The 27,342-nt window shown below is 35.8% G+C and overlaps 1 protein-coding gene across 3 annotated transcripts in view; it reads right to left on the bottom strand.

Annotated features, from left to right (window-relative positions):
* Positions 1-688: 688 nt before the first annotated feature.
* The window catches only part of TRIM33 (tripartite motif containing 33), a 152,132-nt gene continuing 125,478 nt past the window's right edge, over positions 689-27,342 (bottom strand). For 2 of the 3 annotated variants that reach the window (XM_057500515.1, XM_036923381.2), the window contains exons 12-20: positions 26,533-26,665; positions 25,015-25,078; positions 22,658-22,817; positions 21,129-21,478; positions 18,839-18,962; positions 8,971-9,045; positions 7,200-7,352; positions 5,773-5,823; positions 689-5,693 (exon numbers count right to left, since the gene is read on the bottom strand). In XM_057500515.1, the coding sequence (XP_057356498.1) occupies positions 5,481-5,693; positions 5,773-5,823; positions 7,200-7,352; positions 8,971-9,045; positions 18,839-18,962; positions 21,129-21,478; positions 22,658-22,817; positions 25,015-25,078; positions 26,533-26,665 (1,323 nt within the window). In that variant the 3' untranslated portion in view covers positions 689-5,480. The remainder of the gene's footprint in view (positions 5,694-5,772; positions 5,824-7,199; positions 7,353-8,970; positions 9,046-18,838; positions 18,963-21,128; positions 21,479-22,657; positions 22,818-25,014; positions 25,079-26,532; positions 26,666-27,342) is intronic. The other variant, XM_036923382.2, reaches the window with a different exon arrangement.

Below are 27,342 nucleotides of genomic sequence, written 5' to 3'. Positions count from 1 at the left end.
CTGATGGGCAGTGACTGCAATGGGAGGGGGGTGAGGACTTGATAATATGGGTGAACGTTGAAACCACAATGTTGCTCATGTGAAACCTTCTTAAGATCATATATCAATGACACCTTAATTTAAAAAAAAGTTATTTCAAAAAGGGGAGTCTGATTAGGTAAGCTCTTCAAGCCCTATCCTGCTTAAAATTCTTCAGGGGCTCCTTGTTGCCCTCAAGCCCAAGCCTCCAACAGTTAACATGACTTTCAAAACACTCTGCTTGAAAGACTGTGCTCAGTTCTCCTGCTCAGTGTTGTACACCTCCAACGTACACTCTATTCTGGCCTAAACTTTTCAGGTCCTGGAATATATACATGTTCTCTTGCATTTTCGGACTTCTATATGTCTTATTCTCTTTTCGCTCTCTCTTTGCCTGGCCCACTGTTCTATGGTTTACGATTGAAAGAGATCGCTTCCCTGACTAACAGGCTTGGGGTTATATCCTTTCCTATGTTTTCCTACTATACTCTCTGTTTATCCCTATCATAGCACTCATTATTTTCAAGTATAAACACATATGACAGCAGGAACTGTATTTTATCATTCACTTTTGTATCTCCAGTGCCTGGCACATACTATACATTTTTTAAAAAGAGTTTAAATGATCAAGTCTCAACTCAAAGAGGAAGGAAAAAAAAGTTCACTTGAAAACATTTTCAATTTTCTAATTTAATAGAAATAAAACAATGTGACTTTCAAACAAGGCTTTAACCTAATCTAATACAACTTCTATAACACATTCCAGAGCATTGTAACAAGAAATATTTACAGGCAGCTAATGTATTAAATAACCATGAAAAGGAAATCTTGTTTTTATTACACACCAGCAAAAACACAGGAACGGAACAATTAGAAACTGCAACCTTGTTTAAAAAAATTAAATATGATTATTTAGAGAATACAATACCACAGAAACAGCACTTTTTCTTTAATAATTATATTGAAGGGTAGTTATGTGCAAAAATAATAGTAGTTGTAGTAGTAGAAATAATAATGAGGGGAGGAAACCAGCTGAAATACTGGAAGCAAAGAACTAATAAGGCTGTGAATTTAACCCTTTCATGTGTAGGTATATCTACACAGAAAATCAACAGGCTTTCAGATTGCACAAATCTTTTTTTTATAGGCTTATATATATGTTTCACTGTGATTTAAAACATAGTAAACGCCTACATTTTTCAGACCAGGAGCAGACATGCATTTTATTCTTAAGATTGAAATTTAGGCCACAGTTGAAAGGGAATATTGCAGTGGCACTCACAAAACCATTTCAGTGCCTTCCCCACATACAAATTCCGTGAATTCAAAAGAATGTCATTTTTAATTTTTAAGATTACTTATTTAAAAAGGGCTAAACTTAACTTTGTACATTTTGTAGTTTGATTATGACAAATATATCCAAATTGATTTTTTTGAAGATAATTGTTTCTCAGATACAATAAAAAACATATAAAAGACCCCGAAGGCAAACACAAGGAACTAAGATGGAAGAAATGCTATACATGCATTTTGACCAAGTAAAAGAAACCATTATTATATCTAAGAGTACATGTTGAATTCTGAAATGTCTATGTAAACTGTGGCATATACATTTTTTTCTTAAAAAAGTACCTTCAACTTTTTACTCAAATACCTACTTTTAAAAAAATATGCAACTTTCCCCAATTTTTAAAATAAAATGCCACAATATATTGTCATTAGCTCCAGAGTACATTTAAATTTCTTAATTTGTAAAAGATAGACTGGGTGATATGCATACAAACTTTCCTATAAAATCACCATCCAGGATAGGACTGTGACATGCTATTAGGCAACAGACTTAAAGCAGTGTTATTGCTTTATCAAAGAGGAGATAACAGAGAGAGAGAAATAAAACATCCAGGTCTGCTAACATGATCAAACTGTGATACACCTTGAAAACCTTGGATCACCTTCAGCAAATTATTAATACAAATGGTATGAATTAAAGAATTTGGTTGCTTTAATTAGCAGAGTTGGGGTGGATGTGTTTGATAAAACTCCTCACTGATCCAATGCCGAGTATGCAAATAAGCAGCGCTGACAGGAAATGACAAGAAATGAGACTTTATTTTATGTGCTAGATATCAGTGGGAGTGGGTAAGAGGGGGCGGTCACACCAACAACTTCCATTTTGAATACTAAGAGACTCTTTAGTAATATATGGCAGGCCATAATCCAAGGGCATAGTCAGAAGACCTAAATCTATTGTCTAATTAACACTAATCATGAATAATTGCATGGCAGGATACCTGCTGAGGTAATTGATAAATCTACAATTTGCACATTATAAACTTCTTGCTTCTATTTAAAAGCACTACTACCTCTCTGGATTAACTAAAAATCTCAGAAACTGTTAAAACAAAAAGTAAGAATTAATTGACTTAAAATTTTTTTAAAGTTCCCTTAGATATGAAATAGAAGTCCGAAAAGTACCTTGTTGGTTCGAAAAAGGGTAATTTCAATAGTAGATCTAATGTCTTATCCTTTCTCTGTAGCAACACTTGATGTTTCTATATAGAGCATGACCTACAATCGAACCATGCTTTGGAACACACACATGCTTCACCCTGCAAAGCAACCCCTTCACAGTGAATCAGCTGAGCCAAGTGCTAAAAAATACAAATTTAGGTCAGCAGAAGAGACTGAGGAACATTTTGTTCTTAGTGTTCTGATGGGAGATGGAAACTTCAATTTGGCAAAAATTGTGCAAGCTCTTCAGGAAACATTAACATCTCTAAGTTGAAAATAGGCCTCTTAACAAAGAATACAACTGCAAGAATGTATCAAAACAAACTGCCTTCATGGATTGATAATTCAATATTTGTCTTTTTTCAAAACATAAATTAATAGGAAAACATGTAAGATATCTTAATATCAAAGTTTTTATACTTTTTAACAGCTATATTAGACAGTGCTGAACAAATCAACTTAGAAACAAAATGACCAGTGCACAAGAAAAAAAGCTTTAATGAAATCTAAAGTAAACACCTTCATTTAATGGTGGCTTGTTGATAGTTATTAATAGTGATTCCTCAGCAGTATGAATTATGTTCTCTTAACAGAAATGGAGCCTATCAGACATTAACAATTAAGTGGCTTTTTAAGAACCAAAAAAGAAAAAAAAAACAATTAAAAAACCTTCATCTAACATGGAAATGTTTTGAAGGAAACACATCATCTCTTAAGGCCCCAAGTATAAAGAAATAAATTTTTACTTAAAATTGCTTTCTCCCCCCATTGGTAGAACCTACGCATGACTATTGTTTAAGAATCATGAAAAGGATTCATATAAAGAACAGGTATAAAATACTAGAACTCAATGGCTTGACAAAGTGAAGCTATATTGCTACTTAGCACTTCCCAAAAATGTGTCCTTTGATGTCTCCTGGTAAACTGAAATCATGAATGTTGTGGAAAAGAGGAAAATATGCAAAGATAAAAACATTTTTAAAGAATTTTCTCTATTATAAGAAAACTCCTCTTAGGAATTTGAAATTTAAGTAAAATGATAAATCAGTTTGGTATGTATTTTCAAGTTTACTTTAAAACAAAACTGAAAGAGAAGCTAAAAGGAAGTCACAGTATGAAAGTAAGTTAATAGCTATAATAAAAAACTGTTTAAATATACCATCAGAAAGCCTGAATAATATTCCTGTTTACCCCCACCACTTATTAAGAAAAGAAAAACAACCCAAAGGAATTTGTATAGTTAGTTCTTTAGAGCACTTTATTTGATTCAATATGCACTAAAAAATATTTACCTCTTAGACAATTATGTTAAATAATTTTTTCTGAGTAGTCTAATGTATTATCTGCCAAAGCTGAATTTTCAAAAGGGCAAATGATTTCAAAAAGATTTGCCACAAATCTGCTGACATCTGAAAAATAACTAATGGCAAGTCTTCTATTTTGGTCACTTTATATTCTAACATTTCCATACAAAAAAGCAGGACTGAAAATTTTAACCCAACAAAAGAGAAGCCTGTACACAGTCTAGAACATACATCTTGGATCTGAGCAGCACAAATGGAGAAGAAAAATGAAACAGAACCAAGGTGGTTTATCTGCCTCGGATGCTGCAATCAGGGTAGTAAGGGTGGGTTTACTCCAGTAACCATTCAAGTGGGGATTGGCTCATTTTTCAGGATTTACTTACAGGTCTCTTCTAAGTCCTTTAAGCCCCCAGTCCATGCAAATGTCCCACTTGGTGGACAGATGAGTAATCTAACCCCACCGGGTTTATTTCGATATTTTGATATTTTAATAATAAGCTGCTTCTGAAGATTTTCTGAGAAGTCTGTTCTCTATTAAAATAAGGTAGAACCTTAAAATATGAATGTGAACATTAGAAATAGACAGCATATATTACAAATCCATTCTTGATAGGAACATTAGTAAGAATACACATTAGATTAAAAAACAGGCTCAGCAAATGTTGCTGATCTGCCAGAAGTTTTAGTTCACTATTTACAAATAAGACAAAGTGAATACAGAAAATCTTACACATTTGGTAGCGGACAGATTACTGTTTGCCAATAGTGAGTCTATCAGAAAACTGATATGGAGGAAGACTGGGTAAGCGCCAGTTGTCACCTTCCTAATCAAATTTAAATATACAGAAAACTAGATTAATTCTGAAACATTCTGCCTTTCATGGGAATAACTGTAAAATCAGATGACCTGACTAGGAAGTGCAATTCTGTGGAAGCTGTTTTCTGGAAATGACTACTATAACTATTATGATCTGCTACTGAAAAGGTACCATAGCTTTATTTCAGTAGACCATTAAAGGTGATTAAATGATGATCAATGATCATGTATCCTAGATTTTAAGTATGAATAGAAAATAAAACTACTGTTGGTTCTTTAAAGCAATATAAAAACTAACGCCCGACAGCATCAAAATGAGAAAAAAATATAACGGCATAATTCAATGCACATCTGCACTGACATCAAAGAGGAATCTGAGCAACTTTGATTTTAACTAGAAAACAAACTAGTACATATGGATGTGGAGGGGGAGGGATAAAAGTTGTTTCAGTAACTGTGTGCTCTAGGCCAAAGAGACAATTTATCAAGTGACATGTCCTTCAAGTATTTTACTTATACACCCAATGTCCTGCACCAATCAATACCACATGTTCAGCATCTGCCCATTCTAAAGAATTCCTCTTCAGTAACAGAAATCTTCAAATCATTTCACTTTTGCTTTTTGTTTTTACTTTTAAAGTTGCAAATAGAGTTCTCTCCCCCTTTCTTGATAAGAAAGTGTTTTCTGTCCATTATTTCAATCTAATACTGTGTAAAAGCTATCAGCTTCTTCCAGGAGGTGCCCACTGTAGGCAGGATGTTCCAGCAACACTTTAAATAAAGTTTCTTTCTTTCTTTTTTTAAAACAATTGGTTTAAGTTCATGTCATTTTACTTTATATGTACTGGTCTCTCATCTGACTTTAGGCGTTTTCTGCGGGGCTGTATAAAGTCTTCATCAGAGTCCTCAGTTACCTCACCATCATCCTCTTCCTGCTCAAACTCTGGCAAAGGTGCGAAGGTCCTGTCTGAGTAGATCTCTGTGAGTTTATCTTCAAAGTACAATGCAACTGCTTTCCCTGCCTGAGCTACTTCTGAATCAGCCTGCAAGCAAAAGATAGGAACATTCACCTATTGGTAATGCATATTCCTTCACCAAGTTTGCATGGTCTGAAAAGCTTACCTTCAAATTAATTTCTTGTGTGTCTGCATAAACTTGAACAACTTTCATCATCTAAAAAGGATACCAGAGTCAAAAAAAAAAAAAGGGAAATTATAATCCTTTCTAAAGTTATGAGACTGCATAGGACTGGCAATGAAGTCAGCCATACTAGGGGAAACAAATTGCTATAACCAGATTAAGTGTTTTCTAAACTTCTATAGAACATGGAACCACTTTCTTTACAAAGCTCTGTTACTAAAGCTACCATGAAACCTCAAATCATTGTCTCAAATTCTGAGTTAGTGAGGTTGATCTGAAAAGAACTTCGTCTGAATATATCAATCTCTAAGAGAAAAATATTTGTGAAATGAATAGGAGAAATGTTATTTTTAAAAAGCTGCCAAACTTTCAGCAAACCACTTAATCAGAATTTTATCTTTATGGCAATTTGCTAATCAAAAAGTACTTATTTATTACTGAAGTGATAAAATCGTTCTTCTTCCTGGAAAATGTTAGCTATAGTTCATGAGAGCATATTTATTTGAAAATAATCTAACTGTATTAGAAAATAAAACAAAACACCTAGGCCTGTATTAATTTAACTAAAGTGACTGAGGCTTTACTATATATATTCTCTGTGGCATATTGCTATGAAGGTGACTACATTTCTCACCTAATAAAGTTTTATTCCCCCTAAATTTTATAAAGTCACCTAGATGCTTCCAAAGGCAGCTATAATAGACTTTAAATGATTCACTGTGATTTATTCTACCAATAGTCACATGGAACCCAAATTTCATCAGCAATAGAGAAGAGATTTTAGGACTGAGGAATTCCTTTTAAAGATTGTTGTGGATTCTCATCCAATTCCATTCTTCTCCTATATATAGTAGTGAAAATCTTAACAGTAACAGCCTTGACTTTTCCCGAAGTTAACAAAACTAATTTCCTTGAAGGAAGTATGTATCTCATTTCTTTCCAAAGTATGGATAGCTCATCCTTACCCTCAAAAAAATACATAACTGAAGTTAATCAAAGTCACATTGCTGAGATCAGCAAACTCAATTTTATATACTCTGGGCTACTACTCAAGATGAGCCACCAGAGATTAATTATGATTTCAAGGTTCTACAATTACATGGTCAAATAATAAAAAATCAACGGTCATTAGTACAGATGCCTTCCTGAAATACAAATGCCTACCCCAAATGTAGGTTCTTTTTAATCATTCCCACAAATACTTAACTATAGACTTTAAATTATATATAGTAAAATTTCTTTGGGGCTGTGGATACAATCAAATTTTATTTTTAATAGAACTGAAGCAGAAAAAAATTGTTTTAATCAAATTAGAAAAATCCCTTGACAGAAAAAACAAATCCAAAACAAAACAAATAAACAAACGAAAACTAACAATCTAAGACTCTATAGTTTAGAAGCTAACATACTTCATTAAACCTTTCACAGTTCTTGAAGATCAAACGGACATCTGCCACAAAGTCTTCTGGGACTTGGTAGTGTTGGGAATGTTTTTTCTGAAGCTTCTTTTTCACGGTAGATAAATCCATTGGTTTTTTAATAATTTTATAGTAGTTTGGTATCTAAGAAGCAAATAAATAAGGATAGATAAGGATTCTCCAAAAATGCCAAACTATATTATTTGAAAATGCACAGCATATAAATTTTAGAAAAATAAAAGGTTGATTATTGAGCCAGCTGCTTGCAAATTTGGGGTAGAGTGAATGTATTTTAAATCTCCTGTCCCAATCATATCATAAAAATCAAATCACATTCAGAATATGTGGCAGTCTCCACGGTTAGTAAAGGCTCCAAAGTTTAATCTTTAGTAAGCAGATTTCAAAAGAAAGCAATCAGCAAAGGTAGCCAACCACTACCATTAAGAACACATCTGGCTCATCAAAATTTTAAGGTTTTTTTAAAGGAAAGAAAAAAAATTAGAAAATAAATTGTTGTTATTACAATGTAATGTCTTTTAGATGAAATAGCTTTATATCACAAAAAACTTTGGACATAGCAACAGAGGCAGACACATTGTAGTAACACAAGAGAAAAATTATTAACCATTTAATGATCATACTGGGAGTTTTGTCCCCAACTCTTGCCCAAAAATTTGTATTGATGGGAAAAAACTGAACATAGAGAAGCTATTTAAGGACCTCAGAAAAGAAAATATTTGAAGGTCATTTTCTACAGTAAAGTCTCTGAACTTGAAGACTTTCTAGTATCAGATGATTACTATTTGTATACATCTTCCTTGTATCTAGACCTCTTGTGCTTTAAATTCATTTCTAAGCCCACACAGTAAACAAGTCTACTATTTAATATTGCATAACAGGCCTATTATTCAATAATAATCTTAATTCAGCAACTGATGGCAAGCAAATAAAATGTGTATACCATATTCCCATACCATTTGGGGGCACTGAGCAGCTTGTATTCTTTTTATTGTGGGATTTTAGAGCCTTTATTCCTTCAAAAGCCTTCAAGATAAACAAAGAACAGTGACTTGCAAAACTTTTCCCAGTCTTTTCCTAATCTTGATTGTTCATGTGAGAGGGCTTATTGTCCTAAGGTAAAGAGTGAGTGTGAAAGACTCAATTTTATATTTTTATTTAAAATAATACTTACATAGAGATTGTTTTCTCCCCAAGATACAGAGTTTAGAATCACAAAACTAGAATCTTACAAATGATTCAGCCCAATAATCCCACTGTACAGTTTAAAAAGTACAGGCAGTAAATTTCCCCAAAGTTATAAGGCTAGTTAATAGTGGAACTAAGCTAAGTCTTCTGATTCCTAGTTCAAGATTCTTTCAATTATATCTGTATCCTTAATGTCCATTTTAAAAATAAAAGAGGGCATGTAAACTCAATCCATTAAATTTTTGTAACAACATAATCTTTAAAAACAAACTGCAATTTTAACAAATGACTCTCACATCCATTTAGCTCTAATACAATTTCTCATTAATTAAGAGTACTTACAACATTAATGGGTACTATATTAAAATATTTTACACAGGTTATTGTATGCAATCCACAGAATAACCCCTGAGGAGAGAAACAGTATTAGAAAAGAAAACTTGGGTCTTATTCAAAAAGCCTGGGTTTTAACACAAGCAGCCTGAGAAAAAAGTCCATAATCTGAAGTATTATACTAAACTTCTTCACCACGTAGATACTAAAGTAAACAACTCACCGAAGCAGGAACTGGCTCCTGGAATTCAATACTTAGTTCATGGCAATAGAGGTAAAGCAGAAGACGTTCACATTTCTGGCCCAAGAAAAGAAAAGAAAACCCATGAAATGTTTTTCTCCCTTAATAAGATGTTCTTGAAAATGAGAACTTTATCACTACAAAGCATTATTATGACAAAATAAACAAGCCTCCTCATACTAAACTATCCGACTACATATATACACCCCAAGAAAACCACCTCGTTTCCCATTTAGTTTTTCAGACTATATTTTAAATGAATTTACTGAATAAAGTAATGCCTTTGCTCTTAGGTGATTTATCTACTGGTAACTCTTACCTATTTATACAAATGGAAAGGAGTTGTAAAACCAACATACAGCATTTTGTGCAAAAATTTAGAGAGTACCTGGAACCTATAAACTATCACTGCTGCTATGCATTGTAATCCAAGGTAGTCAGGACATGTGTTCATACTCTTTCTTAAAATGATTGACTCAGGTTCAAAACTAACTAAAAACTGTGTCTTCTCAACCCAATTCTAGAACCTTTTTACATAATCATTTTATGATTGTGATTACAAATACATTTTACACTTACAGTTTTCATTTGCTTAAACTTTTTTTTAATTGAGGTACCACTGATTGATATACAATCTTACATTGGTTTCAAATGTACAACACAGTGGTTCAACAGTTATCAATATTATTAAATCCTCACATCCACTAGAACAGCTACTATCTGTCAACATAGTAAGATGTTACAGATCATTGACTATATTCTCCATGCTGTACTACTGTCCCCATGACCAACCTATATTGTGATTGAGAATTATTGTGCTGTTTTATCCACCTAATCCCTCCCCTCCCACCTATGCCAGCCTCTTCCCCTTGGTAACAAGTAGTCACTTCTCAGTGTCTATGAGTCTACAGCTGTTCTGTTCATTCTGTTTTGCTTTGTTATTTATACTCCACAAATAAGTGAAATCATACGGTATTTGTCTTTCTACACCTGGCTTATTTCACTGAGCATAATACCCCCTAGATCCATCCATTTTGTTGCGTGGCACGCTTTCTTTTCTATTTATAGCTGAATAATATTCCATTGTGTATATTACCACATCTTTATCCATTCATCTATTGATGGGCACTTAGGTTATTTCCATACTTTGGCTATTGTAAATAATGCAGCAATAAACATTGCTTACACTTCTTTCAATGTAAGTTGTATACTCTAAACACATGCACTCTCTTCATAAATATTGGAGGAAGGATTTTGCAAGCATATACATCAGATTACAGCCAAACATAATTGTAATGACCACAGATATTTATCTTTGGAAATCATACTATGTAACAGATTAGCAGAAATCTGAGTGAATTGAGAAGGGGATTTTTTTGGATTTTATATTTAATATGATGGGAAGCTATTAGAGGATTTTAAGCAAGCAAGTATAACAGATTTATCTTACAATCTATTTTTAAAAGAATACTATGTACAGTACAGAAAATGGATTATAGAGGGGCAAGAGTGTAATTCTGGGAGTTCAGTGAATAGATTATTACAACTGTATGCATTTTAGTCTTACAACATGTATAGCAAATGAAAAGCTATAAAGGCTGCCTCAAAAGGTAAAGGGTCCGACTTCAAGCTGTACTACAAAGCCACAGACATCAAAACAATTTGGTACTGGCAGAAGAACAGACCAATAGACCAATGGAATAGACTAGAGAGCCCAGATGTAAACCCAACCATATACAGTCAATTAATATACAATAAAGGAGCCATGGACATACAATGGGGAAATGACAGCCTCTTCAACAACTGGTGTTGGCAAAACTGGACAACTACATGCAAGAGAACGAAACTGGGTTATTGTCTAACCCCATACACAAAAGTAAACTCGAAATGGATCAAAGACCTGAATGTAAGTGATGAAACGATAAAACTCTTAGTAGGCTTTGCTGAGGAGCCAAGATGGTGGTGTGAGTAGGGCAGCGGAAATCTCCAAAAATCATATAGATTTTTGAAAATACAACAAATACAACTATTCTTAAAAGAGAGACAAGAAGATACACTTCAACAGCCAGGCTACATCTACATCTGCGAGAACCCAGTGCCTCACGAAGGGGTAAGATACAAGCTGCGGCCCAGCGGGACCCAAGTGCCTCCCCCCACAACCCAGCTCCCCAGCAGGAGGAGAGGAGCCGGAGCGGGGAGGGAGAGGGAGCCCAGGACTGCTAAATAACCAGCCCTAGTCATCCACACCGGGAGCACAGACACACATTGCGTGGTGTGCTGGATACTAGGGAAATGGAACAGTAAAATCTGTGAGCGGGTCCCCGCAGCTGGCGCCCCTGTGACTTTTTGAAGGTCTTAAAGGGACAGGATCCTCACAGCTGGAGGGCAGCAACCCAGCACACTCAGCCCAGCAGCTGAGAATCCAAGGGAACACCAGAAGCCCTAACCCCCTGGGCAGCAGCATAGCTCTGAAGCCATACACGGCGATAAACAGCCTCCCATCTATTCCCCCTCTGGTGCAGTCCTGCCATACCAGGGGAGCAGCCTGAAAGCAGCCGCACCCACAGCAACTGCCCAGAGCCTCCCCCACAGCCACCTGGGCCAGACTCGGAGGCCCCGCTGGTGCACACAGACACAAGAAGCCAGGACAGGGCGCCAAGGGATGCCGTTCTCACAGAAGAGCACACCTGGCACGCCTGACACTCTCTGCAGGGCTGCGGGCTGCTCCAACGGCTGCCCCGCCCACGGCAGCTCAGGAAATAAACCCAGAAGCTGCTCCACGTGGGCGCATAACCAGCAGAGGCAGCCAGAAGGGCAAGGCGACCAGCAAGCAGGAAGGGACTTTGTTCTCCCAGCTGACACACATGCCAACTACCCACAACTACCTCTATAGCCATGAAAAGGCAGAAGAATCTGATCCAGTCCAGAATCACCCAGACAGCCCCTGAGAGGGAGCCTGGGGAGATAGATTTAACCAATCTTCCTGAAAAAGAATTCAAAATAAAGGTCATAAACATGCTGATGTACCTGCAGAGAAATATGCAAGAGCTAAAGGATCATGATAGGAGGGAGAATAGAGAAATAAAACAACCTCAGGAAGGACTTAAGAGTAGACTGGATTAGGTGCAAGAGGCTGTTAATGGAATAGAAATAAGACAACAGGAACTCAGAGAAGCTGAGGCAGAGAGAGATAAAAGGATCTCCAGGAATAAAAGAATACTAAGAGAACTGTGTGACCAATCCAAATGGAACAATATTTGCAATATAGGGGTGCCAGAAGAAGAAGAGAGACAAAAAGGTATAGAAAGTGTATTTGAAGAAATAATTGCTGAAAACTTCCCCAAACTGGGGGAGGAAATAGTCTTTCAGACCACGAAAGCCCAGAGAACTCCCAACACAAGGAACGCAAGAAGGACAACACCAAGACACATAATAATTAAAATGGCAAACATCACGGACAAGGATGGAGTATTAAAGGCAGCCAGAGAGAGAAAAAAGGTCAGCTACAAAGGAAAATTCATCAGGCTATCAGCAGACTTCTCAACAGAAACCTCACAGGCGAGAAGAGAATGGCATGATATATTTAATGCAATGAAACAGAAGGGCCTTGAACCAAGGATACTGTATACAGCACAATTATCATTTAACTTTGAAGTATGGATTAAACAATTCCCAGATAAGCAAAAGTTGAGGGAATTTGCCTCCCAAAAACCACCTCTACAGGGTACTTTAAAGGGACTGCTCTAGATGGAAGCACTCCTAAGGCTAAATAGATGTCACCAGAGAAAATAAAATCACAGCAAAGAAAGCAGACCAACCAAATACTAACTAAAGCCAAAAAACACAATCAACTACTCACAAAAGCAGTCAAAGGAAACACAAAAGAGTAGAATAAAATACCTAACATATAAAGAATGGAGGAGGAAGAATAAGAAGGGAGAGAAATAAAAAATCATCAGACTGTGTTTATAATAGCTTAATAACAAAGTTAACTTAGACGGTTAGATAGTAAAGAAGCTACCCTTGAACCTTTGGTAACCATGAATCTAAAGTCTGCAATTACAGTAAGTACACATCTTTCAATAATCACCTTAAATGCGCTAAATGTAAATGGACTGAATGCACGAATCAAAAGACAAAGAGTAATAGAATGGATAAAAAAGCAAGACCCATCTATACTCTGCTTACAAGAGACTCACTTCAAACCCAAAGACATACACAGACTAAAAGTCAAGGAATGGAAAAAGATATTTCAGGCAAACAACAGGGAGAAAAAAGCAGGTGTTGCAGTACTAGTATCAGACAAAATAGACTTCAAAACAAAGAAAGTAACAAGAGATAAGGAAGGACAGTAGATTATGATAAAGGGGTCAGTCCAACAAGAGGATATAACCATTATAAATATATTTGCCCCCAATACAGGAGCACCAACATATGTGAAACAAATACTAACAGAATTAAAGGAGGAAATAGAATGCAATGCATTCATTTTAGGAGACTTCAACACACCACTCACTCCAAAGGACAGATCCACCAGACAGAAAATAAGTAAGGACACAGAGGCACTGAAAAACACATTAGAACTGATGGATCTAACAGACATCTACAGAACTCTACATCCAAAAGCAGCAGGATACACATTCTTCTCAAGTGCACATTTTCCAGATCATTTTCCAGAATAGACCACACACTAGGACACAAAAACAGCCTCAGTAAATTCAAAAAGACTGAAATTCTACCAACCAACTTCTCAGACCACAAAGGTATAAAACTATAAATAAATTGTCTGAAGCCACACACGGTGGATCAATGGATCAATGACCAAATTAAAACAGAGATCAAGCAATATATGGTGACAAATGACAACAACAGCACAACACCCTAACTTCTATGGGACACAGCAAAGACAGTTCTAAGAGGAAAGTATATAGCAATCCAGGCATATTTAAAGAAGGAAGAATAATCCCAAATGAATAGTCTAAAGTCACAATTATTGAAACTGGAAAAGAACAAATGAGGCCCAAAGTCAGCAGGAGGAGGGACATAATAAAGATCAGAGAAGAAATAAATAAAATCAAGAAGAATAAAACAATAGAAAAAAAATCAATGAAACCAAGAGCTGGTTCTTTGAGAAAATAAACAAAATACATAAGACCCTAGCCAGACTTATTAAGAGAAAAAGACAATCTACACACATCAACAGAATTAGAAACGAGAAAGGAAAAACCATGATGGACCCCACAGAAATACAAAGAATCATTAGAAAATACTATGAGAAATCCATATAACAAGCTGGAAAACCTAGAAGAAATGGACAACTTCGTAGAAAAATACAACCTTCCAAGACTGACCCAGAAAGAAGCAGAAAATCTAAATAGACCAATTACCAGCAACGAAATTGAAGCAGTAATCAAAAAACTACCCAAGAGCAAAACCCCCAGGCCAGATGGATTTACCATGGAATTTTATCAGACATACAGTGAAGACATAACACCCATTCTCCTTAAAATTTCCAAAAAGTAGAAGAAAAGGGAGTACTTCCAGACTCATTTTATGAGGCCAGCATCACCCTACTACCAAAACCAGGCAAAGACCCCACCAAAACAAAAATTACAGACCAATATCCCTGATGAACATAGATGCAGAAATACTTTACAAAATATTAGCAAACCAAATTCAAAAATAGATCAAGAGGATCATACACCATGACCAAGTGGGATTCATCTCAGGGATGCAAGGATGGTACAACATTTGAAAATCCATCAACATCATCCACCACATCAACAAAAAGAAGGACAGAAACCACATGATCATCTCCATAGATGCTGAAAAAGCATTTGACAAAATTCAAAATCCATTCAAGATAAAAACTCTCAACAAAATGGGCATAGAGGGCAAGTACCTCAACATAATATAGGCCAGATATGATAAACCCACAGCCAACATCATACTGAAGAGCGAGAAGCTGAAAGTTTTTCCTCTGAGATCGGGAACAAGACAGGGATGCCCAGTCTCCCCACTGCTATTCAACATAGTACCGGAGGTCCTAGCCACGGCAATTAGACAAAATAAAGAAATACAACCAATCCAAATAGGTAAAGAAGAAGTTAAACTGTCACTATAATTTGCAGATGACATGATATTGTACATAAAAAACCCTAAAGACTCTTCTCCAAAACTACTAGAACTGATATCGGAATTCAGCAAAGTTTCAAGATACAAAATTAATAGACAGAAATCTGTTGCTTTCCTATACACTAACAATGAACTAGCAGAAAGAGAAATCAGGAAAACAATTCCATTCACAATTGCATCAAAAAGAATAAAATATCTAGGAATAAACCTAACCAAGGAAGAGAAAGACCTATACCCTGAAAACTACAAGACACTCTTAAGAGAAATTAAAGAGGACACTAACAAATGGAAACTCATCCCATGCTCTTGGCTAGGAAGAATATTGTCAAAATGGCCATCCTGCCCAAAGCAATCTACAGATTCAAAGCAATCCCTATCAAAATACCAACAGCATTCTGCAACGAACTGGAACAAATAGTTCTAAAATACATATGGAACCACCAAAGACCCCGATTAGCCAAAGCAATCCGGAGAAGTAAGAATAAAGTGGGGGAGAATCTCGCTCCCCAACTTCAAGCTCTACTACAAAGCCACAGTAATCAAGACAATTTGGTACTGGCACAAGAACAGACCCACAGACCAGTGGAACAGAAAAGAGACTCCAGACATTAACCCAAACATATATGGTCAATTAATATACAATAAAGGAGGCATGAACATACAATGGAGAAATGACAGTCTCTTCAACAGCTGGTGTTGGCAAAACTGTACAGTTACATGTAAGAGAATGAAAACAGATTATTGTCTAACCCCATACACAAAAGTAAATTCAAAATGGATCGACCTAAATGGAAGTCATGAAACCATAAAACTCTTAGAAAAAAACATAGGCAAAAATCTCTTGGACATAAACATGAGAGACTTCTTCATGAACGTTATCTTCCCAGGCAAGGGAAAGAAAAGCAAAAATGAACACATGGGACTACATCAAGCTGAAAAGCTTCTATACAGCAAAGGACACCACCAATAGAACAAAAAGGCATCCTACAGTAATGGAGAATATATTCATAAATGACAGATCCGATAAAGGGTTGACATCCAAAATATATAAAGAGCTCACTCACCTCAACAAACAAAAAGCAAATAATCCAATTAAAAAATGGGCAGAGGAGCTAAACAGACACTTCTCCAAAGAAGAAATTCAGATGGCCAACAGGCACATGAAAAGATGCTCCATATCGCTAATCATCAGAAAAAAGCAACTTAAAATCACAATGAGATATCACCTCACACCAGTATGGATCGCCACCATCCAAAAGACAAACAACAACAAATGTTGGTGAGGTTGTGGAGAAAGAAGAACCCTCCTACACTGCTGGTGGGAATGTAAATTAGTTCAACCATTGTGGAAAGCAGTATGGAGGTTCCTCAAAAAGCTCAAAATAGAAATACCAGTTGACCCAGGAATTCCACTTGTAGGAATTTACCCTAAGAATGCAGCAGCCCAGTTTGAAAAAGACAGATGCACCCCTATGTTTATCGCAGCACTATTTACAATAGCCAGGAAATGGAAGCAACCTAAGTGTCCATCAGTAGATGAATGAATGAAGAAGATGTGGTATATATACACAACGGAATATTATTCAGCCATAAGAAGAAAATAAATCCTACCATTTGTAACAACATGGATGGTGCTAGAGGGTATTATGCTCAGTGAAATAAGCCAGACAGAGAAAGACAAGTATCAAATGATTTCACTCATCTGTGGAGTATAAGAACAAAGAAAAAACTAAAGGATCAGAACAGCAGCAGACTCACAGAATCCAAGAATGGACTAACAGTTACCAAAGGGAAAGGAACTGGGGAGGATGGGTGGGAAGGGAGGGAGAGGTTGGGGGGCGGGGGAAGAAAGGGGGCATCAGGATTACCATGTATAATGTGGGGGGGCACAGGGAGGGCTGTGCAACACAGAGAACGCAAATAGTGATTCCACAGCATCTTACTATGTTGATGGACAGTCACTGTAATGGGGTTTGTTGGGGGGGCACTTGGTGATGGAGGGAGTCTAGTAAACATAATGTTCCTCATGTAATTGTAGATTAATGATACCAAAAAACACAAACTCTTAGAAGACAACATAGGCAAAAATCTCCTAAGAATATAAACATGAGCAACTTTTTCCTGAATCCATCTCCTCAGGAAGGGAAAAAAAAATAAAAAATGAACACATGGGAGTACATCAAACTAAAAAGCTTCTGTACAGCAAAGGGCACCATCAACAGAACAAAAGGCATCCTACAGTATGGGAGAATATACTTGTAAATGACATATCCAACAAGGGGTTAACATCCAAAATACATAAAGACCTCACACGCCTCAACAACCAAAAATCAAATAACCCGATTAAAAAATGGGCAGAGGATATGAAGAGACAATTCTCCAAAGAAGAAATTCAGATGGCCAACAGGCACATGAAAAGATGCTCCACATCACTAATTATCAGGGAAATGCAAATAAAAACCACAATGAGACATTACCTCACACCAATTAGGATGGCCAGTATCGAAAAGACTAAAACAACAACAAATGCTGGCAAGTATACAAAGAAAGAGGAACCCTCCTGACACTGCTAGTGGGTATGTAAGCTATTTCAACCATTGTGGAAAGCAATATATAGGCTCCTCAAAAAACTAAGTTGACCCAAAATTCTACTCCTAGGAATTTACCGAAAGAATACAAGTTCTCAGATTCAAAAGGACATATTCACCCCTATGTTTATTGCAGTACTATTTACAATAGCCAAGATATGGAAGCAACCTAAGTGTCCATCAGTAGATGAATGGATAAAGAAGATGTGGTACATATACACAATAGAATACTATTCAGCCATAAGAAAGAAAGAAATACTACCATTTGCAGCAACATGGATGGAGCTAGAGGATATTATGCTCAGTGAAATAAGCCAGGCAGAGAAAGACAAGTACCAAATGATTTCACTCATTAGTGGAGTATAACAACAAAGCAAAACTGAAGGAATAAAACAGCAGCAGACTCACAGACTCCAAGAAGGGACCAGCAGTTACTAAAGGGGATAGGTGGGGAAGGGCAGGTGGGGAGGGAGGGAGAAGGGGATTGAGGGGTATTATGATTGGTACACACGGTGTGTGGGGGTCACGGAGAAGACAGTGTAAGCACAGAGAAGACAAGTAGTGACTTTGTGGCATCTTACTACACTGATGGACAGTGATTTCAATGGGGTATGGGAGGGACTTGACAATATGGGTGAATGTAGTAACCACATTGTTTTTTCATGTGCAACCTTCATAAGAGTGTACATCAATAATACCTTAATAAAAAAAGTAATGGGGAAGGGGGAGGAGTAAGAAAACAGAATTATGATCACTCCTTATTCTGTTATTTCAGATAGATTTCTGGCTTGAGCAAAAAAGATGAATGGCAGTACCATTTAATTATGGGAAATCTAGGAGAGGAGTGCAATTTTTCAGTTATTTGCTTATTTGTTGCTTTTACTTTTTGAAGGAGAGGATTAGAAATCAAGATTTTGGTTACAGCCTGTTGACTATAAGGAAGCTGATATTAGAGTCTGGAGCTGAGGATTAGAGATAAAGATTTCAGAAGTCATCAACGAACCATCAGATAATAAGATGAAAGAATGAAATTTATCAAATTACATGTATATTATACCGAACAAAAAAGATGTATAGCCAAACAACTACAGAATCCCTATTAGTAAATAAATTTATCTGATACTTACCCTTTGGTCCATGGGGCTTAACCCTTGTGCAGTTTTCCCCTTCTTACTATGTTGCAAATTATCACAATCATATTCAACTTCTGGTTTCCCAATATCTCTGCAAAATGTACATATCCAGTCCCCACTAAAGAGGGAAATAGGCAATTAGACCATGCAATTATAATGAAACCCACACTATAGAAAGAAAATAGTTCCCTTAGAGGGAAGTCTCCAGTTGATTTTCTTTTTCTTCCAGTTTTTGGGGAGAAAAGAGGCTCTATTCTCATCAAATCTCATAATGTGAAGTTGTGTGCTAAAGACATCCCAATGCTTTTCCCAGTCATTCTTAACTGACAACCTTCTGGAAAGCTTTATAAAACTGATTTCTCAGCATTCAAAAAGGGTCTCTTCATCGCACAAAGTTGATGATTAGTACTTGTAGCGTAAGACAAATCCTCAGACTCTAATAATACTATCACAATATTCATGAATAAGAAAAGAGTACAGAATATGGAGTTCCCTGGGTATCTTGTACTATTTGTTCATATGCTAAACATGCCAAAAATAAAATTCTTTTTCATGGCCAGTCAAAAGCCTAGAATACAAACATACCTTTGTTAAGTGCAAGAACACGCAAATATACCCTTCTAAGTCTGCACATTCTACAGTTTGTTTACATCAGATTTCTATCAAACCTTAAAGTCCAGAATGACTCCTTCTTATCATTCTACCTCTCCATCCCCCATCATATATAAAGAAATTCTAAGTCTAGGAATTTGTGTCACAAGCTGTCAACATAAGCATCTAGAGTTTTCTTTCCAAAAGCATCTGCCTTTGAGAAAAAGCATTCAGTGGCAAAATTCTAACATTCCAGCAGATGCTACTATCCAAAGGAAAGAAAAATATGAAAAGCCTTAATTTTAAGATCAAACTGCCAATGCTTTTCTTTTCTAAAAGATTATAAAGAAGAAAAAGGCAAATGACTTTACATCCCTGGCAAATGACTATACCTCCTAAGACTTAGGTAAGAATTACAATTCTTCAGAAAAATATTCTCTTACTGTTTATATATCTATAACATTTCTAATACAAAAAGGTATTCTTTTTCACAAAGGGCAGCATTATTGAATTAAAATCATTACTTCTCAGGAATCTGACAGGAAATGTGAATTTTTTAAAAGAAGTTGGATTTCCCAAAAACATTTTACTTTCACTTAAAAAGAAATTTGGGAGTAAGGGCTGGAAAGCAGGAGGCCGAGAGAAAGAAGTATGACTATGGTCTCTGAAATCAACTGGAAACAATATTGCATGAACATAAAATGTTAAGTGGATGAGAAAAGCTCTTTTAATTCAACTCGATCACATTAGGTTTAGAAACTAATCCCTGAAAATTAGTGAATTGCCCAAGCTCATTAAGCTAGTTCACTACAGATTACAACCAGATTGCAGGTTTTATAACCAAGCCCACCCCAGACATTTGTTCCACTGCACTAAGCTGTTACCATCAGCTTTCCCTGGTGCAAATGAATATTTGCATGCTTGAAACCAGCTTTAGCTGCCATGGGGTCAAACAGCAGGAGAACAATGCTCCTATTTTCCCCTGATCTTTCTATATTTACCTTTACCCGAGGTTCTTCTCTCCTAAATAAGGAATCCAGTAACCGCTCATTCCAAAGCTAATAATGACTGAAAGACATTCCAATTAGATGACTGAAGGTAAAGTCTGAGAAATTTCCACACAGTGCTTCAGGCTGGCACTACTAATTGACTGCTTCCAGTGGTCAAGAGGAAGCTAATAAAAAAATTCAAGATCCTGAAGGCTTTTTCACAAAGTACTTGTTTTCTTTTTAAATGCTTTTTCAGAGCTTCCAAACATTATAAAAGTAGGTTTTGTGTTAAGACTCAATAAAGAAGCTTCAAACTTAATAGTATTCATAAATAAGATCATTATTGTAGAACCCTATTAAGATTGATGGCAACAGATAAAAAAAACTCAGCTTCAAGAGGCAGTCAACTAACTCTCCAACATCCCATGTTCTTTAATATAGTTTTATATGATTTGATTATACTAAGTATAAACTGAAGCCAGGAAATAGGCAATTTTTTATCACAAATGAACCACTTGGATCTTGGACATTTTACCATTCAGTTGTTAGTTTCTCTAGAAGGTAATAATAGCAAAGGAGTAATATTCTCCATTTAATTGAAATACTGTGCATTGATTACAAAGGCCATCTGATGTAACTTTCTGGGTTTTCTTTTTTTCAAGTTTACAAAAATAAAAAAAAATTATCAATTATTTCACTGGTACCTTGGAAAGCTGAGAAGAGTTGGAACATGACAAGTTAGATGAAAGACCTTTGGACATTTTTCACAGCACAAGAGATCCCCTCCATTTTGGCAGACAGCACACCAGTCTTCATTTGGGTCATCATCTTTGCTGCTGCCATCTCCCCCAATCCTTGCTGGCCTGTGGATGAGGCTTCGAACCGGGGACTTCCCATTAACAAGGCTGCTGAGCCCTGACTGTTTGCAGCTTTCATTCGTATCTGTAGGTTCAGTTTTCACATGGTTTTCCAGGCTTGCTAATGCATCCAACTCACTCTCTAAATGTAGGTTGGTTGAGAGAGGTGGTGTCAAGCTACTCTCAGGACTGCTCAACTGGAATAAAACAAGGACAAAATCTTGAAGAATCACTTAATCCTTATGGTATGCTGTGTGTGTGTGTATTTAAAAGTTATGTCAACATGTATACAGATATACTGACATAATTAAAGATTATTTTGGAAATCACATTAGTGACATAAAGGAATGAAAACAGCCCAAAATTAAGTAGGTATATTATTTTATTATTTTATGACTTTAGGGAGTAGTCTGTTTAATACTGGTTCATTTGGATAAGGAAATTAATTAAACCATTAAACACAATGATTGGGAAGTGAGCACAGGGTTTCCCTACAGAGAACTGAATATAGTACCTTATTTTTTACTCAAGAATCTGTTGCACAGCTTTTGAGAAGCATTCTGAAATACTGTTCTGCTCACATATCATTCTACTACTGTAGAAAATATTAACAACATAAAAGAAAATCTTAACTGCCCTTTTGCACTTAGTTTTTCGGGGTTACTTTCTAAACCAAGTTCTAGATAAAGACAGCAGTAACACAGTTTCAAACCCCATGCTAAAGCTAGTGTTTCAAAGCTAAATTTTGCTCTCTACATCTACATACACTTCATTCAATATACTAATACCCTTAAATTTGACATATCTATGTGCCAACCATGCAGAAAATGAGACATAAGTCTGGGCAGGAAGAAAAAACCAAAATCAAAATTTCTCAACAAAGGGCGGCTTGGGCTTTTATTAAATGTTCCACCTAAGGAACATTAAACTGGCTAATAATTCATAAGCCATTCTCCTCTATCACAAAACTCTCTGATCATTAAACTTCTTTCATGTCAACAGTCTTAATTCTGAGCTCTCAGGTCCAGGAAAATAGCCAAGGATCTTTTGAGCCTGAGACTCAATGTGATTACTGAGATGATTAATAAATTCAGAACAAGATAGAACCTGATTTAGAATCACAGCAAAAATATTGACCAATTACAAACTAAACAATAATTTAAAATGAGTCCTTAATACAATGAAGTCTTTTCTGACAAATTATAGATGACACTTTACACAAAAAATTTGAGTTACAAAAAGATATTTGGCTTGTACCAGGCATAAATATTCAAAATTAAATAAAAGTCCAGAGAACCACTATTCAGTCACTGAAAGATGGAAGAATAAGTGAAGTGACCTCCTGAAATCCCTGACAGACCGCAGTGGAGGCTCACCATGCAGGCGCTCCTCCTACCATCCTCTGTCTTTTCTTGTTTCACAGCTCCTGAAAAGCTACATATCTCATCTTCAGTCCCAGGTTCTTGCTTGACCTTCACTTGATCAGACTTGAAACTAAGACCTGCCTTCTCAGCAGTTCTTCCTGATGAGCCACAGCTAATAAAAAATAACAAATAAAGGTCACATATGTTTGACTGTACAGTACATAAAAACAATTATATGAAAACTAATGTTCACTCAAGTGAAAACAATAATTTATTAGCTTTCTAGAAAATAAGCATAACCCAAAATGTAGTTAGGAGTGAGGTATAAACTTAGCTTCATATTCCTTAAACATGTAGATCAAACTTTCAGAAGACCCTCAAAACATATTTTGTGGCCTGAGGCACTTTTACTAAATCATTTGGGGAGTCTACAAATCACTCAGCTTCCCAGGTTAGGAGTACAGAATGCCAGTGATTACTTCTCTCTATAAAAGTGTTTTGATTCTTTTCTACCCCCAAACATCTGAAAAACACAACATCAATAATAGTGCTTTCAGGAGGCCTCCTTAAAGGAAGTGCTCTTTCAGCTTTTGAGGGTAGGAAATTGAGAGAAGGGGATAATGAGGCAAACAACCCAGAACCTCTTCCTTTGAATCAGCAAAATCGATAGGCCAGGACAGGTACACGAGTAATTGGTTCTATTTAGACCACAAAGCAAAACCACTGGCAAGAGAAGTGAAGACAGTAACTGGTAAGACCATATTGCTAAGAACTTCTCACTCAATTTGTATTTTTCTCCTAAAAGTACTGATTATTTATTTAAATTACAATTTAAAAAGTAAATATTTAACAGGAACAGTCTTCAGAACACATGCACACAATGAAATTCCATATATCTTAAATAAGATCTTCCTTGTACTGTATGAAATTATTCAAACTGAATAAAAACCCAACATTTATTGTATTTTATCTTAACATAACATACTCTCTCCCCACTTCTTAGCTCTGCACACCAAAAAGGTGTAAGAAACAATGAACAACTCAGTAGCAATGAATGCCCCAAGTACCCAGAAGATTGTCTCCAAGCACCATTTCCCCACTAACTTGATGAGGATTTCTTAAGAGAAATGGCTGATTCCAGACCTGAGGCAGAAAATATAGGAGACAAACCTGGAATATCATTTCATAACAGGAAACAAGGAAGCTTTCAAAGACTACTGGGGTTACAGCAAAAAGATAAAGAACCAACTTGGAAAAGTGCTGACAGGCCATAGGTGGAACAATTTAAGGACCAATAAAAAGAATATCTATACTGGTTTAGAACATATACAATACATTTAAATATGAATTTAAATACTTAAGTATATGAATACACAAATAAAGATAACAATAAAACTCATTGGGCGCTATTGGAGCGTACTGGGAATCAACTCATTATTAAGAAAACAGGTAGGGAACCCATGTCTATGGCTTCCCTGTACATATGTAATTAAGCTTCAGTTTTCTTCTCCATTAAAAAAAAAAAAGAAAGATAGAAAAAGGGTAAAAAAAAGAGAATCAATTCATTCTGCCCTTCCTATAACCAAAGAGTTGATGACGTTTTTCTTTATATTCTAAACTAATAAATGAAATAATAACACAATTAAAATATCACTTCTCAACCAGTTTAATAAGAAAGTGCTATGCAATGATCATTAATGGTTGCTGTCAGAAAAAAACAAATGAACAAACAAACATCATGTGCCCCTGATGAAAGTTACACATCACCTTCAATGAAGTATTCTTCCCCACTCCCCCAAATCAAACTGATCAAACCTCCTGATCTAAATACCAAAACAGAGGAAAACATACTAGGCAGTGTATTTAATGACATGATGGGGAAAGTAGTAGAAACAATGTATTTCTTCAACAAATAAATTGATGTTGACCTCAATCTGTCTTTTGATGGCAATGTATACAGAACTTATTTGAGTCTTATTCAAAGAAACCATTTTTTAAAAGGCATAAATGGAAAAAATTGGGAAATCTGAACATTAACTGGATCTCGACTGATGTTAAAGAATTAGATGTTAAATTTTTCTTAGGTGTGATAGTGGTTCTGTGATTTTAAATATTTTAAATCCTTATCTTTAAGTGATACATACTGAAATAGTTGCAAGTGAAATGATGTTTAAGATTTGTTTAAAAATAATCCAGACAAGGGGAATGAATGGGTGGGAGTATAGAAGAAATAAACTGGCTCTAACTTGATAACTGTTGGATCTGGGTGATAAGTGTAAGGGAGTTCACTGTAATAATCTATTTTAAATACACATTTGAAATTTTTCTTGCTAAGTAGAAAAAATACCTATTAATAATGTAATACTCACCTGCCTCGACTGCCAGTACTAGAGGTACTAGGGGGTCTTACAGGTGTGTGAGAATTGGATAAACCTGAAAAATAACAGGTCAAAATGAGTATCAATGCAGATAAGAATATTCAGAATTCTACCTACTAGTTTCAGAATTCAAGATGCAATTTAGCGATTCTTGGAAATCAGACCAAGTCTTCATCTCAAAATTAGGGATGGTGTGTGTGTTAACTGTAGGCAGACATCAACCAGTTTCTCTCAGCTAAGCCCAGGCACCATTCTGAGAATTCTTCTCAGAGCAACACTATCCAATCAATAAAAACTACCAGATCAAAAGAAAGCTGTCATCCTGCCCTAAGCCATCTTAGATTCTACTTAGATTCCTACTAATTATTCTTTCTTTTAGAAGTCCTGGAATAATGATATTAAACCTCAAATTTTTTAGGACTCAAAAAAATGTATTAATGATGCATCTCATACAAAACGTCTATTTAAATTTGAACTATTTTACTCTATAATTGATAAGGTGGTGTTTTAGTAAGAAAGAACATTTGATTTATACCAGAAAAATACATTCAGTAACAACCTCTGCACTGTCAATCTGTTTGTAGTTGTTTTAATCATTCATTCATGTAAGAAGAGTCAATAAAAAAACTGGGATGTTGGAAGAGATCTGTGTCAAGGGCCTGTTAGTCACATTTTAGTGTTTCCAGTAAATTTCAGTTTTTGTTTTAAAACTGCAATGCGAAAATTCACTTATCTTTCCTCAACTCTTGTTTTTTATATTTTTTTTAAATTTCAATTTTTCATTAGAAGTTTTAAAGTTGGATTAAAATCAAAGAAATTTTCAACTACCTGTATCACAAAATACTAAGAAATGGGAAATAAATACATCTATAAATCCAGCAAAGAACGAAACTATAGCTGGAGGTTGGGGAAGGGTTTATTAAAGTTCTGAACATAGTACACTACAGATATATATTAGCATTATTTCAGTTAGCTGAAAATTGTCAACGATGTTTGAAGAAAAATTAATTAGAAGCAGCACTCATGAAAAATGTACAATCTATTACTGTGATGGTTAATTTTATGTCAACTTGGCTAGAATATAGCACCAAGCTGTTTGGCCAAACACCAGTCCAGATGTTGTTATAAAGGTGTTTTTCTGATACAATTTTACATTTAAATTAGTAGGTTTTGAGGAAAGCAGACCAATCTACATAATGTGAGTGGGCCTGATCCAAAAGGTTGAAGACCTTAAGAGAAAAGATTGAGATCTCCAGAGGAAGAAAGAATTGCCTCAAACTCAATACTAGTATCAACTCTTCCCTGGTTTCTAGTCTGCCAACATGCGCTGCAGATTATGAACTTGCCAGCTCTAACAATCATGTGAGCCAATTCCTTTAAAGTCAGTCAATCAATCTCCCCAACTTGCCCATTGGTTCTGTTTTTCTGGAAAACCCTAATACATACACTGAGAGACACTTTTTTTTAAGATGTTAAAGAAATAAGGCAGTACACTTCAGTTGGTTTTACCTGATGATCCTGGAGATAGGGCAGAGGGTCCTGGGGAGGGATTCATAGTGCTTGTAGGCTGTGGGGGTAAGTGACTGCCTGAGATGTACCTACTCAGTAGATTATCTAAACTGCTTGAACCAGCATCTTCCAACTGAAGAGAAAGAACAAAAAGATAAATTTGCTTTGACTAAAGCAGAGAAGTTATTAATTCCATCACTATAATCAATTATGCTCAAAGTTTACTAATAAACAATTATCCAGTATCAAATTTGGCCTAATTCTTGCTTCCTCAGGTTCCCAAGGACCCACACAATATAAAGTTCATGTGAATGGAACTATAATTAATATTACTCAACAAATATGTGGCATCTCAAGACAAAACCCAATAATCCACTAAATTCTACATTCTAATATGAAAATAGCTCTGGCAAACTCAAACTTTTGTGTCTCAAAGTTGACACCCATCCTATTTATCAACATCCTTGTCTCTAGTCTCCCTCCCCTTTTTATTTTTAATTTATAATTTTTCTATTTCAAAGGACACTGTCAAGCAAGTGAAGACAACCCAGAGACTGGGAGAAAACATGCAAATTATGTATCTGAAGGTAATGCCTCTCAGCTCTAAACCCATCATTCTATATACTCTACTCTGTCCAGCATCCATACATATATGTAAAGAACTCTTAAAACTCAGCAATAAAAAGATAAATAATGCAATTTTAAAAACAAGCAAAAAACCTGAAAAGGCACTTCCCCAAAGGAGACATACAAATGGTCAACAAGCATATGAAAAGATGCTCAACACCATCAGTCATCAGGGAAATGCAC

Source organism: Manis pentadactyla, chromosome 4 (genome assembly GCF_030020395.1).
Source record: "Manis pentadactyla isolate mManPen7 chromosome 4, mManPen7.hap1, whole genome shotgun sequence".
Lineage (NCBI taxonomy): Eukaryota > Metazoa > Chordata > Mammalia > Pholidota > Manidae > Manis > Manis pentadactyla.
This window is presented reverse-complemented; position numbering and strand designations above follow the sequence as displayed.